Source organism: Netta rufina (genome assembly GCF_964035555.1).
Source record: "Netta rufina genome assembly, chromosome: Z".
Classification (NCBI taxonomy): domain Eukaryota; kingdom Metazoa; phylum Chordata; class Aves; order Anseriformes; family Anatidae; genus Netta; species Netta rufina.
The window spans coordinates 72202427-72217993 of record NC_140126.1 but is presented as its reverse complement, the minus strand read 5'-3'; the positions used below and the strand labels follow the sequence as shown (position 1 = coordinate 72217993).

Here is a 15567-nt window from a genome sequence, read left to right as displayed (position 1 = left end):
TCCACTACTTCAGACTGAGAAGTCTACCATCACCTTGTCTTGGAAAAAGATTTACAGCTCAGCATTGACTTTTGTGTGTGCTTGAGTTCAAAACTCTGGTTCAAAGAGATGGAATGGTCTTTTGGAGGAACTAGGTACAGAGTAGAGTACTTAGTTATTCTTTATTCTTTTTGCACATGCAGTGGACGTACTGATTTTCCAGCATTACCAGTATATTTTTAAGTTATGCTGTCTGCTTAGGGATGTATTTAAACTTTTCTTAGGTCATTCTCCTCTTAGTAAGCTTTTTGATTCCATGGCCCAACTCTTGTCAAGTTCACTCCAGAAAGGTTTTTGCTACTAGACAAAGGTTTTGTCTACTATCTGCTGCATTTTCCCTTCTCTTTCTTAGAAATTTGATGAAGGACTTTGGGATTGTGTGTATTAGCAGATAAGTTGGAGATGAGAATAAAAAATTTGTATCTACTAGTAGTTCTCAGTTACTGGTTTCTTAATTTCAGCCAGACAACTTCTGCATGTCTTGTTCACTACACCTTGCTTTTCACTCTGGAGATGCTGCTCCTGAAAGCACATGTACAGTGACTGGAGGACAAGGACTGAGAGGCAATATAGCTGTGTCAACAGCAGTGCCCAGTGGAACTCTTGGCAGAATTAATAGCTTAGGCACTACACTGTGCCAGCAGGGTTTTATTGTTTTTGGACTCAGGCTTATTTTGAAGCGTTGCACCACACTGTACCATGAAGTTACATCAGTCAAAGCTGTTCTAAGTGAGGATCTTTGCATAACGCTTTACTGAGTGTGCCTAGATATATACTCAGCATGCACAATGCTCTAGATATGTCCAAAATCTAACAGACTGACATGGATGAGAATAAAAAGTTCTATTTGCTATACTAACTTGAAGTCTGTATAATGAGAAGCTATTTATCATTTATTACAGATGGAAAACAAATTACAGAAAGTATTGATAAGTAAGAAGCTCCTGTTTTATCTTATAGAGAATACTGAAGACAAGTGAAATAATTTGGAACTCCAGGAAAAAGGGTTTATGAAATTAAATAGTTACAGATACTTCATGATTTATAAACCTTTTAACATTCATACATAGAGCTAGAGTCTAGAAATAGTCACTCAGGGACCACTGCAATTATTTCTTTTCATAGCTGTGTTGTGTGGTAGAAATAGATAGAAAAAGAATGGAGTCTTCCTTTATATTGCCACTGTGTATCAGTGATTCAGGCATAGAAATAATATGAATAGAATGGCAAGAACTGTCTTAGGTGAGTAGCTTTATTGAAAGATATATATTAGCACTTAAAATAATCTCTTATTACAGATTCAACCAACTCTGGAGACAACATGTACACTTTAATGAATGCAGTACCACCTGGACCCAACAGACCTAATGTAAATATGAATCAAGTTACATACTTTTTGAATTACATAGCCTTGTTTTATCCAAACCACTACGTTTCCATCACCTATGTTTAATACTAAGTTTTCCATTTTTATGGATGACATTTTAGCTGTTTCCTCCCACCGTGTCCAGTTTAATGTTTCTCAAATCAATCATGCGAATGCATACAGAATAATGAATGGGGGCACTTTTTCTATACAAAAAAGATCTTTAAAACTTTTGCATGTGGATGTGGGGGATGACTTAGTTTGTCACGTTGCTGTGCAATAGAATTATTTGTGATGTCATCATCCTAGGAGATGCCACTAAGCATTAGTTTCTGCAGGATTAAAACTTTCATAATAAAAAAGTCTCCACCCCAACAGAAATGTTTAAAGTGACCCAACATTATGCTATCCTGCTATTCTGTAAAAAAGGATAAAATTATTATCTTTAAGAAGAAATAAATTTCTGTTTTAGGCTCAACTTTAGCAGTTCTATTACTGACAAAAATCTGTTTTCTTAGGTAGAACTTGTTTCTTTTCTGATCTCTGTCTATGAGATCAGACTTCAATTTTATTGTATTTTCTGATTACAACCATACTTCACTTAATTATAGTTTATATTGTGGGCCTTATGAAAAGCAAAGGCCAGTAAAACTTCAAAAACCAGATACGTATTTCTAGATTCAGTGATTTTTAAAAAATATTTATAATGTTAATGCCTTTTAGATTTTGAAAAACTAAATTTAAGGTTAATACCTGAGATTGGACAGAAATGGCTCATATTGCAAAGAAAACAGAGAGTAGTCTGACTGTCAGCGTAGATAGGGTGAAATTTGAAAGCTGTTAATTAATCACCTACTTGTTGAAGAAAATAGTAAACCTCAGTGTAACTTCAGTGGGAACAGAGCTAGATCAGCACTAGCAGGTTTGAAAATCATACACAAAGAACTGAAATAAAATATAAATTATCTGTAAATTTTATGCCAGCCTACAGAGATGGAATTCTCAAAAAATCAGGAAGGCAGCAATCAGAAAAAGTGAACAAAAGCAATGACGCTTTTGCAGTCTTCACAAATGACTTTTACTTGACTTTCACATTCAGAGCTGGAACTGTGCACTTTTCCTTTACTATTTTTTTTTTCCTGGGGAATCTTTTCTTTTTATTGGATTACCTACAAAAATTTGTACAGTAATACCAGTTTTTAACGTCTGATCCTTTTATAGTTTCCAATGGGGCCAGGGTCAGATGGACCTATGAGTGGACTGGGTGGAATGGATTCACATCATATGAATGGATCATTAGGTAATAACAGTAATATTACAAGCATTGTGAATTTTCAGTGACCAGTGCTATTTTCTATGTTCTCTGAGTGATGTGGAAGACTGGATGTAAAAAACAAGCAAAACCACCACCACCAACAAAAAATTTTAAAAACAAAAATTGTATATATATCAGTAAGAAGTATTAAGATACTTTTAATGCATTTGAATTGGCATACATAACACACCTCTGGAGGAAAAATACTGTGTTTTATTTATATAACAGATATAGTTTTAATCCAGTTATTAAAGCCAGTCTGATGATGGCTTAAGACCCATTTTTACTTACCTCTCCTCCTCTTTCAAAAACTTAAGAAGGTGTTACTGTGGCATGCTGGTGCAAGTTCTTATCAATTACCTGGAAGTAAGTTATTATGTATATTGATGTGTTTGTTAAGCTGTTTTTATTCCAACATTCGGATATCCTCGTTTGTCTATATAATTATCCTTCTGTCTGTTAAATATTAGTATTATTATTCCATCCCCACAACAAGCTTCAGAAAGGTGCAAAGACCATGTAGAAGCAGGAGAAGCAGGTTACTGTTTGACTGTTGAGACTATGATTTTTGAAGGACGCATGTCTAAGGGAGAAGCCTTGCACAACTCTACAAATTTCCATTGCTTTATCTGTTGACTGTCCTGGCAAAGTCTTCTGCCTTTGCTCTTTGCTGGAAGGATGATCGACTCTTGAAAGGGATTTAAGAAAGAGGGCAAAGGTAAATAAAATGCATTTCTGCCTTACTCCTCCATACCCACAAGATGAATAAAGACAAGGTATTTATTTCTTCTCATACTGTAACACTAGGGCAGTAGCTGAATGCATTTGTGTGTCTTACTTTTCACTTCTGTCTGCACCAAGCAGTGTTGATGATACAGGCAACAGCAGAGGGAGGACTTTCTTTGGATCTCTTTCCTCTTCTATACCTGTTACCTACCAGCAAGGTTCTCTTTTACACCTGGGAGCTGTCCTGATGCCCACACAGGGCACCAGCAACGTTTTGCTGAACAGCATTTTCCCTTATGGGGAAAAAATACCACCAAGCTAAAATATGTTAGGCGGGCAGAAGCCAAGCTGCTACTGTTCCCTTTGCTTCTGTCCCTGAAGAAAATATCTATCATCTTCCCAGCATGGACACAGACCAACCTCAACTCCATACTGCAGTTAATAACATTTAATTCCATACTACCATGGTGGATGAAGATCTGTCATTCATAGCCCCAAAGTTGGAGATTTTGAGACAGAAATATAAACAAGTGAAGCGAAGGGAGAAATTCAAAAAGTGTATAACAAGATAAACTATATTATCGAAACTCATTTAGCAGGTATATTCTGAATGATTAAAATTCAGCAGTATACATCTAACTCCTAATAGAGCTCTCTTTCTTTTTTTCCATTTTTCCATTTTTTCTTTTTTGTTTTGATTGGAAGGCAGGTCCCTGGAATTCCTAGATTACTTTGCATAAGGACACCTTGTGATTTTACATCCTTTCTTTACATGTTACAATCCTAAAACGGATTGTTGCTTTAATTGATAATGATGCGCATTATGTTCAAATAAATGAGAATCTGTGTAAAAGGTAATCACATCTTTTTCTGTCACTTTCCATACCCTGAGAATTATTTCTTAGCTAAAAGAAAAATTAAAATTGAAACAGTTACGGAAGGATTTTGTGTGTTCCTAGCATTCACTTAGTTACTTTCTCCAGTGAAAATGATGACGTATTTAGTCAACTTATCTATGCCTTCCTCACAAGGTTAATTTCATATCTGAAATGAAACAGTTCATCTCAGAGAGGAGGGCTGGGAAAGATCTTCTGCTTTTGTTTCTGTGCAGCAGTAGGCAGCTTTGTCTCACACTCAAAGGTATCCATTGGATGAGCTTCATGTCGAACTTCAATTTCTTTCACCACAACTGTTCTACTGGATGTCTGTACATAGCTCTCATTGTTAGAAAGCAAACTTTTGCTGATTTCCATCAAAATATTTTCTTTTGGCTTTGACAAATAGCTCTTCCTCTCCCTAACATTTATGAATATGTTGCGTTTATAGAGAGACATCGTAATCCTTATCAATCCTTATTTTTTGTGTCTACATGTAGTGAGCCATTTCAGTCTCTTCCTTTTGTTTTTCTCTGATGCTCTTCTAGTGTGAATGTCTTTCTTGAAAATAGGTGGTCAGAATTGTTTACTGTCTGTTGCTGCTAAAAATGCCTGTAGTGATACATCTCTCGTAAAATATTTCCCTTATTCTTGGCTGTACCCAAGTGGGAGTTACAGCATGTGAAATATATATATATATCTATATTTTCAATACTCTTGCCTTCATTGTATTTAAATTTATTTGGTTTCTGTTATTCCAGCCCTCAAGATCATCTGATTCTAAAAGATAGTATCATCAGTGTTTATAATTAGAAGTTAGTGTCATTTCATCCAGTTTCAGAAACCAGTAGGTTTCTGCTCTGGGAACAAAGATATTCATGAAACCCTCCCAGCTAATGCTAAAAGATATTCCACTAGATCACTGACTAGAAGGGAGTTCTGAATAGCTGAAGTTCAGTAAAATAATGGTCTTTTTTTTTTTCTTTTTTTTTTTTTTCTTTTTTTTTTTCTCCTTTTTTTTTCAGGAACATTAACCTCTACTAGTCATCCATATTTTTTCCCTTAGTCTTCAGCAACATTTCCTATAGGAGTATGTACCCCAAATTAATTTCACTATTTGTACCCTGCCCTGGCTAAGAGGACAGGGAGATTCAACATGCTCTTTTTTGAGTTGTGCCAGGCTGTCTCACCCTAGTAGGATGCCATTCAAATAACCAACACAAATCAGAAATATGTCCTTCATTCTTTTCTTCCTTTTTACATGAGGTGTGTACACAGGACTAACATTATTCTATACCTACTGTAATCTTTTACAAAGAGAGTCATTGGGAAGGAAAGGAGATAATGCACTGTTATGTTCTAACATACTGCTGTCACATTATATATTTAGTGTGGAAAAAAAGCTCTTCAATTAATTTCAGCTCAAAACTAATTGAATAATTATCTATTTTAATTTAAGGCTCAGGAGACATGGACAGTATTTCCAAAGTGAGTACCTAATGAAGTATTTGGAATTTTTGGAATATTTAATTCTAAACATGGTTTCTGTGTTTTTGTTATGAAGCATTTTATTATGTGTCTACATTTTCTGCTTGTCAACTCTTTGGAAGCTATACAGACAGTATTAACTGAAAATTCAAAAGCAATGTTTATGATCAATAGGGAGTGTAAGTAGAACTATTTCTTACTGCATAATAATGTGTATTAATTTGTGTCATTAATACTTATCCAGTTCATAATCTGATTGATCATGTTGTAATCTTCCATACTGTTAAGACAAATGAATATGGTTCTGATAATCAATTTTAGCTAAGTTTGGGAAAATGTCTTTAGGATGTTACTTTTAAGCACTGCATGATTGCTTTTGTTACCTCTGTAAGGCATGGTTAATATCTTAATCATTATTCTAAGTCCCTAAAAGCTAGATTAAAAAGTAGTTTCAGAAGCAGCACTGTTTTGATTTCACAGCCATTAAATAGTATGCTCAAAATGAATGTGAGTTTAACCTGCAGGGGTTTTGAATTTACAAAAATAATATTGTGCTTTAATGTGCCGCTTCTTCCATAAAAATAAAACTCTACTATGTATGTGATCATTATTAATTTAGTAACTTATTCAAATAAGGAATTAATGAGCATATTTGGTATTGATAAAATGGCATAAATCTGTCCCTGCAAAATACTATGTTTTGTACTCAGCATTTTCAGGCATAACTGACTCAAACTAATAAATACATCACTAAAACAGTCTCCCTGCACTTACGTGCTTTTGATCTACAAATATAGAAGAGGATGAATAGATTGTTTCAGATAAAATTCTGTAACTCATTCTTTTGTTGCAAAATTCTTAACAGTCTTCCCAAAAAGGAACAGGAGTTTGCAGTGAGCATATGAACTGCCTGTGCATTTCGTCTGACTGAGGACTAAGTACCACAGCGCTGTTGCAGGATCACTCTCAGTGCAGACTGTGCCACTTTGCACCTGTCTGCACATGCTCTGGGCATGCTGAGGATGTCAATGTAGATGCACCCTCAGGATGGCCTTGAGCTACGATGAGACACAAACATATGAGTCAGAAAGGCACAAAATGTTTGCCTAAATTCACATGGGTTGACATAAAAGTTTGTAGTGTGAATTGGCTGAGAACACACTCTCAGATGTTCAAAAGACTGGAGTCATTCTTCAGCTAGTGGTACCTATTTGTACATCCAAAGTGGAGGACAAGGACCCTGAACAGTTCCCAAGTTTTGGTCTTCGTATGAGGCTATGGGAGATGTGTAGCTTGTAAAGTGTACTTAGGTGTGTATCTTTGTGTTCTGTGCTGTCTGTAATGGCTTTGCAGCCACTGCCAATATAGAAGACATAATCTTGCATCAGAAGAAATTCACCACAGGTGAACACTGTCCTTTCAAAGTTGCGCAGGTGGTTATGGCCTTACAACAGCCCTCCCTTGCCTTTGGTGGAAAGCAGGATCTCAGCAATATGTCTCCAAGGCTGTTGCTGCTCCTGTGAGGGAGTAGCATCTATAGCAATGCTATGTGTTTGTAAGTCTTCAAGATCTGTAATGTTTTCAGACCCCACAAAGAATAAAACAAGGGACCAAAATGACCATGTTGCCTTAGCTGTGCTAATATGTGCAGTGATGGATTCAATGATAACAAGTGTACAGCACTTTAAAAATCATTGTCCCTATTTTTTCAGTATATTTTGTTTTGCAAACTACAAAAATATAACAAGTATACAGCACTTTAAAAATCATTGTCCCTATTTTTTCAGTATATTTTGTTTTGCAAACTACAGCATTTTTAAGAAAAAATGAAAAACAAAACAAACAAACAAACAAAAAACAACAAAACAAGCAAAAAATATGTTAGTTTGCTATAGGATTATTTTTAAGGGACCATATTCAATCCAAAGGCATTAAGCAACAGCATGTGTGCTAGTATGAGTATCAGGTATTCTGAAAACCTGGATCCAGACACTTACCTGGAAGTCTTGTAATCTGTTAACCTTAATAAATGCATCATGCAAATCACATTTGATGCATGTCTTTTTGAAATAACTGAAAAAAGGTGTTTTGGAAATAGCAGAGTTGTACTGTTGCACCATTCCATATAATGGCTTTTAAATACCTTTTTCTGAGGAATCCTGTCCAATATGCAGCCTTTATTTGTACTAATAAAAATGTGTGGGCAGAGCCTTGTGTATTGCATAATTTCAGGCAGGTAACAGTATGCAATACTTTTGAAACTAGATTGGAGAAGTTCTGTTTGCAAGGCATAGGCAATGTCAGGGGTTGATGCATGGAAAATAATTATATGGCTGCCTTCCAGTTTTGTACCAGTAACCAGGATTGTTCCTGCTAAGGTAACAGTCTCCCTGCTGGCTTTTTCACAAGTAGATTTCCAGATTTCTGATTAATGTGACAGGAATTGCTCACTGGAGTTAACAGAATTTGGACTGGATGTTATTGGATGCTCAGTTACAGGCATTTTCAGTGGAGTAAAATGCACATTAGAGGAGCTGATTGTCTTTTCCCACGAGATGCAGGAAATTAATCCAGTCTTGGTAGTATCAATGCAACTCATGGAATTCAGAGCTACATTTTCCATAGAACATTTTACTTTAATTGGCTGAGTGGCAAAACATGAAGTTTTTACGAAGTAGATTGAGATGGGGGAAGTAAATGAACTGAAATTATGCATATTAAATAAACATTAATAACCAGTGTTTCTTGCAGTGCCCATGGAATTTGTGCAATCATCAAAGACAGAGTAGCTTTGGAAAAACTCTGCTAGTGCTACAATGTGAAACCCCATACTGGCCATAAAAGCAGCCCAGGGGAGTTGCTATAAAAGTATTTATGTCAGGAATTTGAACCTTTGGGGCCAGCATACTGTAGCGATTGCAGAATTTCAAAGCTTTGTACTACACAGAGCAAGATAAAATAGGGGTGAATCCCCAAGGAATGAACAAAAGTACGGGAGCATCATATAAAATAAATGTGACAAGACCTTAGTGGATTTTAAACTTTATATTCATAGATTTTAAGGTCAGAAGGGACTGATATGGTTGTGTAGTATGACCTCCTACATAACATAGGCAACAGGATTTCCATGAATTAATTTCTGCTTCAGGTACGACAGCTGTGGTTGTTGAACTGAGGCAATAGTTTTCAACCTTTTTCAAGTTGTAGATCCCTAAATACTTGCTACAATAACTCCACTGAAAAGCACACTCAATTGTCTGATGTTAATTAACTAGTTGAGTTTTCAGCTGTCTTTGATGGACCTGTTGTTTATTGATTCCTGGGGATCTGTTAGAACAACAGTGAACTAGCTGGTGAAGGAAAAATAAAGGGCAGGGTCTTGACTTCTGTAAATGTTTATTTAATTAGCATTTCAGATGTTAAAAACAGTTATGCCTGCATGTGGGCTGTAAAATTAATTTTGTATTTAATCTATAGCTGAAAATAAATGCACAAAGCTGAACTCGTAAACATATTTGCCCATTCAGACTGAAAATGGTGATCTTCCCTCAGGAGTATGGTAAAAAATTTGTGTCAGCCCTTCGCTAGCCATGCAAAATACATCTCAAAGCAGACAGAGTGTACTGCAATCAGAAAACTCTGGAATGTGCTACAGCACTTAAACTTCGGGCAGTGGTCAAAATGGAGCTTTTTGATTGCCAATAGTAGCGTGCAGAAATAGGGTGTGAAGGGAAAGAAGTCACAGCTATCACATTTTCTGTTCAGTGAGCTCTCCAGAGTACGTACATCCTGTGACTGGGCACCGCTGAATGGAGCCAGGCTCTTGTCAGTGGTGCCCAGTGCCAGGACAGGATGCTGTGGGCACAAACTGGAGCACAGGAGGTTCCCCTCAGCACCAGGCAGCACTTCTGTGCTGTGCGGGTGGCTGAGCACTGGCACAGGCTGCCCAGAGGCTGTAGGGCCTCCTACTGGGGGGATCTCCAAAAATTACCTGGACACAGGCCTGGGCACCCTGCTCTGGGTGGCCCTGCTGGGACCAGGCGGCCTCCACAGGTCCCTTCCCACCTCAGCCATTCTGTGATTCGTGTGATCTCTGAAGTGCCAGTGCAGGATGTATATAGTCTATATACACTATAGCTGTGAGGAAAGTACCAAGGAGTTAAGGGAACTTCCCTTTAATTTCATCTCTCCTATTTTTCATTCAAAGTTTGCCCTACTGCAGACTTAGTTGCACTAAATGAGGAGTGTCTGCAGGTGTTTCAAAGTGCAAAATATATATATATTTTAAAGAAGCCTCATAAATCCCTTTGCTAACAGACATACTATGTTAGGATTGTAATTGAGAAAAAAAGAAGAAAGGGACAATTCCACTCAAGATCCTTACAGCCATTGTTGTTTGATCACGTTGATCAAAGACTCTATTTGCAGTTACATTTTGTTATTTTGCCCATTGACTGCACTGAGTTTGTGCTAAGTTTTTATGACATATCAGACTTGCATTTGTATATGTAAAATCCAACAACAACACAGCATTCAGTTTCTCTGGATCAAAAAGATCAAGGGAAGAACTGTGACAGACATCACAAACATTTCATAATGAAGTTCTTGGCTTCTCCCCCCCATTTCCCTGGCTATTCCTTTTTCATCACAAAACCTCTGTTAATAGGAGTCTTAGCAGTGCCTCTGTTAATAGAAGTCTTAACAGTGATGGAAGGAGAAGCATCCATGCTCCAGGCATGGCAGGGTGCCACAAATCAACTTTGTAAAAATACCTAACGAATTGTAGTGTCTACTGTAATCATGTATTAGCTGTTGACTTGGAATAATTTCTGTGACAATTATCTAGTTTCACCCTTCGTGTAAGTAACTGAACCTTGAAAGCATTTTCTGAACCGTGTAAAAGTGATTGTGTAGTATTTCTATAAAGAAAAAAAGGAAAGACATTTTTCTTCAGAAGCCTTTGTATTGTTACTACCTATTAGCATTTCAGTTACACCTAGGCACTAAGAAGGTAGATTAAAGAGTTTATTGCAATACGCTCTGCAAGCAAATGGAAAAAGTACAACTGCTCCTGAAAAGTGTTTACAAGCCCAATCCAGGGGCTGCCTGTTACTCAGGGGCATTTAATCTTAACTCTGCTGTGCCTGTAAACTCTGCATTAACTGCTTTCAGTGAAGTGGCTTAGCACCTCAAAGTTTGAATACCACTTGTGAACTGCTTGTGAAATTGTATTTCCATCGACTAAGCACTGTGAGCAAAGACAGAAGTCCCATTATGTCAAGACGTGCTCATAGACTTCACTGAACTTGACCGTGTGGTTTAATGTAGTGACAGAGTTTACTCTTAGACCCGATGAAGTCATTTATAGCTTCTCTTGACTTCCACAGAAGATGCTGGCTGTAACTTTGAAAACAAGAATTACAGATAAGAGGTGTTACTAAAATTAGTGACTGAAGCACACAGAACTCAGCAGAGGCTTATCTTTTGTCTTGGCAAATCCCAGTGCATTGCACAGTACATTTTACTGCTCTACGTTGTAGAAATGAGCTGGTGTCTTCAATACTTAATCTGTGTTTTAAAATCTTATTTAACAGAACTCTCCCAGTAATATGAGCATGAGTAATCAGCCTGGCACTCCCAGAGATGACGGTGAGATGGGTGGAAACTTCCTAAACCCTTTTCAGAGTGAGAGTGTAAGTATTTCTTTATAGAGTTGTTTTACTTTGGGAACCTTTGTCCCTGCTATTTTGTTAAAAAAAAAAAAAAAAGTTTTGCAGTGTACTTGCAATGCCCGTGCCTTAGGTGTTTTTGTTTTTTTTTTTTTTTTTTACGAGCTTCTAAAATTAGAGTATTAATTTACCAAAATTTTTTGAAAAATACTACTAGAAGTTGAGCCAAAATGGGTAAATGTGGGAGGTGTAGATCTACTGCAGAAACTCTTTTTCTAGATAAAGAGGTGCACTGTCAATGAAATTTAGATCTGTCAAGCAGTAATAATTATGGCCTATGTATTCAGTAATGCACAGTGGGCATTTGTCAGACGCTATCTGAGCAGCCAAAATACACAGAGTTGACAGATCTTTACATCTGAGTGTTTCAATTTGTGGTTGCCCAACCTTTGACTCCTAAACAATGTGTATTGCACTGCAGGAATGTCTTTTAGGACAGGATTCACACTGAAGTGTATAATTAGAGCACCAGATCCCATATTCCAGAGAGGTAGAGAGAGATTTATTGGCACTATTAGAGACAGAAAAGGCAAAGGTGCCCTCTAGTGTTCATTCTGGGACAAATGATGTTCTTTAAAATGGAGTACGCTTAAGGCAGCAAAACATGGTGTGCAATAAATTACGGAGCAAGACCAGTATTTTCATACTCATGTGCCTGAAGCTGGGTTTCTAAATCCACATTTAGGTTCCTAAATAGAAGTGGCCTGATTTTTCAGAAGTGCTGAGTGACTTCAACACTTCTATTCTTTTTGGAAATCACTGCTGCCAGAAGTGAGTGCAACTTAACATTAACTATGCCAGTGGTGAATTTTTGTTTAGAAACCATGAGTAAACAGTTCCTCTTAGATCACAAAAAGCCAAATTGCACGGCAAGTTAAATGGGAATCAGATTTTTTTATTATTATTATTTATTTTTATTTGTTTGTTTGTCTGGTTTTTGGTTGGTTGGTTTTGGTTTATTTCTTTAACTAGTGAAAAGGAAAAGGGAGCAGTTTCTGCATGTTAGCTGTTTTTGTAAAGAAGGCACATGGTCAGATTGTTTGGAGTATTGGAGAAAATTGGTTTGTACCACCTAAAGGGATTGATGTTTCAAAATCTGCCAAAAAGGCACTAACCACAAAACATTCATTAAATGTGATCCTTGGTCATAGTAATCCTTGACACTCAATTTGGCATGCTTTGCTTGTACTGAGGGCAGACAGCCTGATTCAGCAGGCAGGCCAGTTAAGCAAACTAAAGGCAGGAAAGAAGGACTTTAGCTGTACTCAAAAGAAAATCAGTTTTCTCAGGTACTTATTGGATTCTAGGTGCACCTAGTTGTCATTTTCCTACCTGAATGAATCTGGGACCTAGTTTTCTCAAGGTTTTGCTATGACTTCTGTGTACTTCTAGAGTAGGTGTATTATTATGAACTCCTTTCTCAGGCAAATTTGCTGTTGCTGGAGCTTTGCTTGGGAATGGGGAAAAGATTTTGGCTAATAATAAGCTAAATATGACAAATAAACACTGTTTTGTCTTCAGATTCCTTGTCCAAAGTGATTACCCAGCTACATTGACTGTAATACAGAAAATCATTTGAATACAGGCTTTATGTAAAGCATTTGAGTTGGTCTTACTCATTGGCTAAAGATAAGCACGTTCTTGCTATCTTTGCTGGCCTACCATGAGAGTGCACAGCACAGGGTGGGAGTGAGCCCTAAAGCAGAAAAGAACATCAGAGAGATGACATGGGACAACATAGGTTGTACCCAAGCAGTCCATTCTGTACAGTTTTCATGACAGAGAAGACCCACACAAAATGTTTTTTTGAGTATTCTTGGACACTTGGAAATGGCCAGCTCAAAGCTCTAGCTCGGGCAGTTTTTTTATTATGTGGCTGTTTTTGCGAAGGCAAATTAATCTCTCAATTTCTTGTATCAGTTTTCATTACACTAATACTTCTTGCACTTGAACATTTTCATCAACTTAGAAGATTTTAGGTTGTGTTTCTGCAAGTTTTCACTTTAAACAAAATTTAAGCACATGCACTTCTTGTAGGCCTCATGCTGTCCCATTCATTATTTGTAATGAAGTACTGCTAACTTGAGGGCAACTATAGCTTGTATAAGGGCTGCAGTTCAATTTGTTTCACAATAATAAGGTGAAGTGGTGACTGAGTTTTAGGTTCTCTTGAAGGAGAATGACCACTGATTCAGCTTCCCTCCTGAAATCAATAGTACTGAATAATAGATACCAAAAGAATAGCTGGATTCCAGTCAGACATATCTGTACACTCTTCTTCCCACCCAGCAATAAAAAAACTCTCCAAAACATTTATCTAATTCACCTCACCACAAATGCAGCTGGTCTGCTTGAGGCTAGCTATCTGCCCAGCTAAATCCCCCCAGTTTCCAACACCAATCAGGAGAAGGTCTGGAAAGCATTAGTGAAATACCGGCTCATCACATCACCCAGATAACATTGAAACAGTCTTTGGGTGATTTGACTTGGTCAGCAAGAGCTGTATTTTTATGTAATGAGAGAAGGTTAACAGAATTTGTGATACCACAAATTGGACTACAGCCTTAGCACAGGCTATAGTACAAATGTAGGAGAAAATTCAAAGAGCAGGTTGGCATTTGAACTCATTGCTCTGGTCCAGTAGTGGTTTTAGTTATCTGGAGAAAAAAAAAAAAATGTTAAAATGTGGATTCCTCTTTTTTCAGTACTCCCCTAGCATGACAATGAGTGTGTGATCCGTTAACAAGTCTCGTCATGAAGACCACAGTGAGTTGGCCCTCTTCAGAGAGTTACTGCAGAAGAAAATTATTCGTCCCAGTGTACAGTTTAACAAAAGGATCTCAAACACAATCAGACCCACATTTTTTTTTCCTGCCATCTCCCCTGTTTTGTCAAGAAAGTGGGTCCCAAACACGATTGAGATAACCATAAATAGTGGCAAAACAGATCTGCCCAAGATGGAACTGCAATTACCTGTGTATGTACATGCGTGGGTTAATGTATGTATGTGTGTGTGACGCAGAAATACACACATACATATATAGACCTGCAGGACATTGTAAAACATTATCACATGACATCTTAAGTAGAAATGAGAAGTAGGAACTTCTATTCCATCTTTTTTTTTTTTTCACGTTTACATTCTAATTTTAAACTTTGCTTTCCCTCTCCCCTCCTGAATTGTTTTATGTTGCATATATCACTGCTCTATAAGTTATTTTTTAAAGTGAACTCAAATGATAAATTCTTCTGATTTTGTAAATGTCTGCCATTATGGATAGGAATAAAACTGCTTATAAGAGCTTTCATTAACTTGTGTTTGATACCAGTTACCCTGTGAATCATAAACTGTACTGTCTCAAGAAATAGAAGAAAGCTCATCTTAATTTTTTTGGAGAAATTTAATAATTTTCACCTAGTTTGGTGATTTTTTTTTATACTTTGCCTTTAAAAAAAAGAAGCACTGAAGGTTATATTTCTTCTTTAATGGAAGCCTAATATCTGCAATATCTATTTTAAATGGAAGCCTGAATTTGATACAAGCTTCTCAGTTTATATAGAGTACTATAAGGTTACTGTATGCGAGCTCCAATTGCTATAGAATCTAGCAATAAAGTGTCAGGGCTTCTTCTGCCCTTGGAAATGAATTTTCTATTTAGCATGATCTTCCGTAGGGGTGGTAGCTAGAGGAAATACAGTGGAGTCCTTATTACCAAAACCTGTTCTAACAATTTATGTTTACGTTTCCCCTTTTCAGTAATTCTCAACTAAATCCTAACAATCCGTGGTCCTGATGACGAACAGTATCTCCCAAGCCTATTCAGAACATCAGATCACACTGGTACACGAATTTACCCCCCAAACCTTTCAGTAAGCAGTCAGTTTTGTGAACCAAAATGAGGGAGTAAACTTTTTATGACTACTATGCCTTGTGAGGGTCTTACCTTTCACCATGAACAGAAGAGGCAAAAACATCTAGGCCATTTTATAAGATCAGTGTATTAGACATGAAAGCTGGGGGCAGAATGG

General features: G+C 37.1%; 1 protein-coding gene across 2 annotated transcripts in view; it reads left to right on the top strand.

Annotated features, from left to right (window-relative positions):
• The window catches only part of SSBP2 (single stranded DNA binding protein 2), a 175869-nt gene extending 161489 nt beyond the window's left edge, over positions 1 to 14380 (top strand). For both annotated transcript variants that reach the window (XM_084304809.1, XM_084304808.1), the window contains 5 exons: positions 1338 to 1408; positions 2627 to 2705; positions 5781 to 5809; positions 11404 to 11502; positions 14244 to 14380. In XM_084304809.1, the coding sequence (XP_084160935.1) occupies positions 1338 to 1408; positions 2627 to 2705; positions 5781 to 5809; positions 11404 to 11502; positions 14244 to 14273 (308 nt within the window). In that variant the 3' untranslated portion in view covers positions 14274 to 14380. The remainder of the gene's footprint in view (positions 1 to 1337; positions 1409 to 2626; positions 2706 to 5780; positions 5810 to 11403; positions 11503 to 14243) is intronic.
• Positions 14381 to 15567: the final 1187 nt, after the last annotated feature.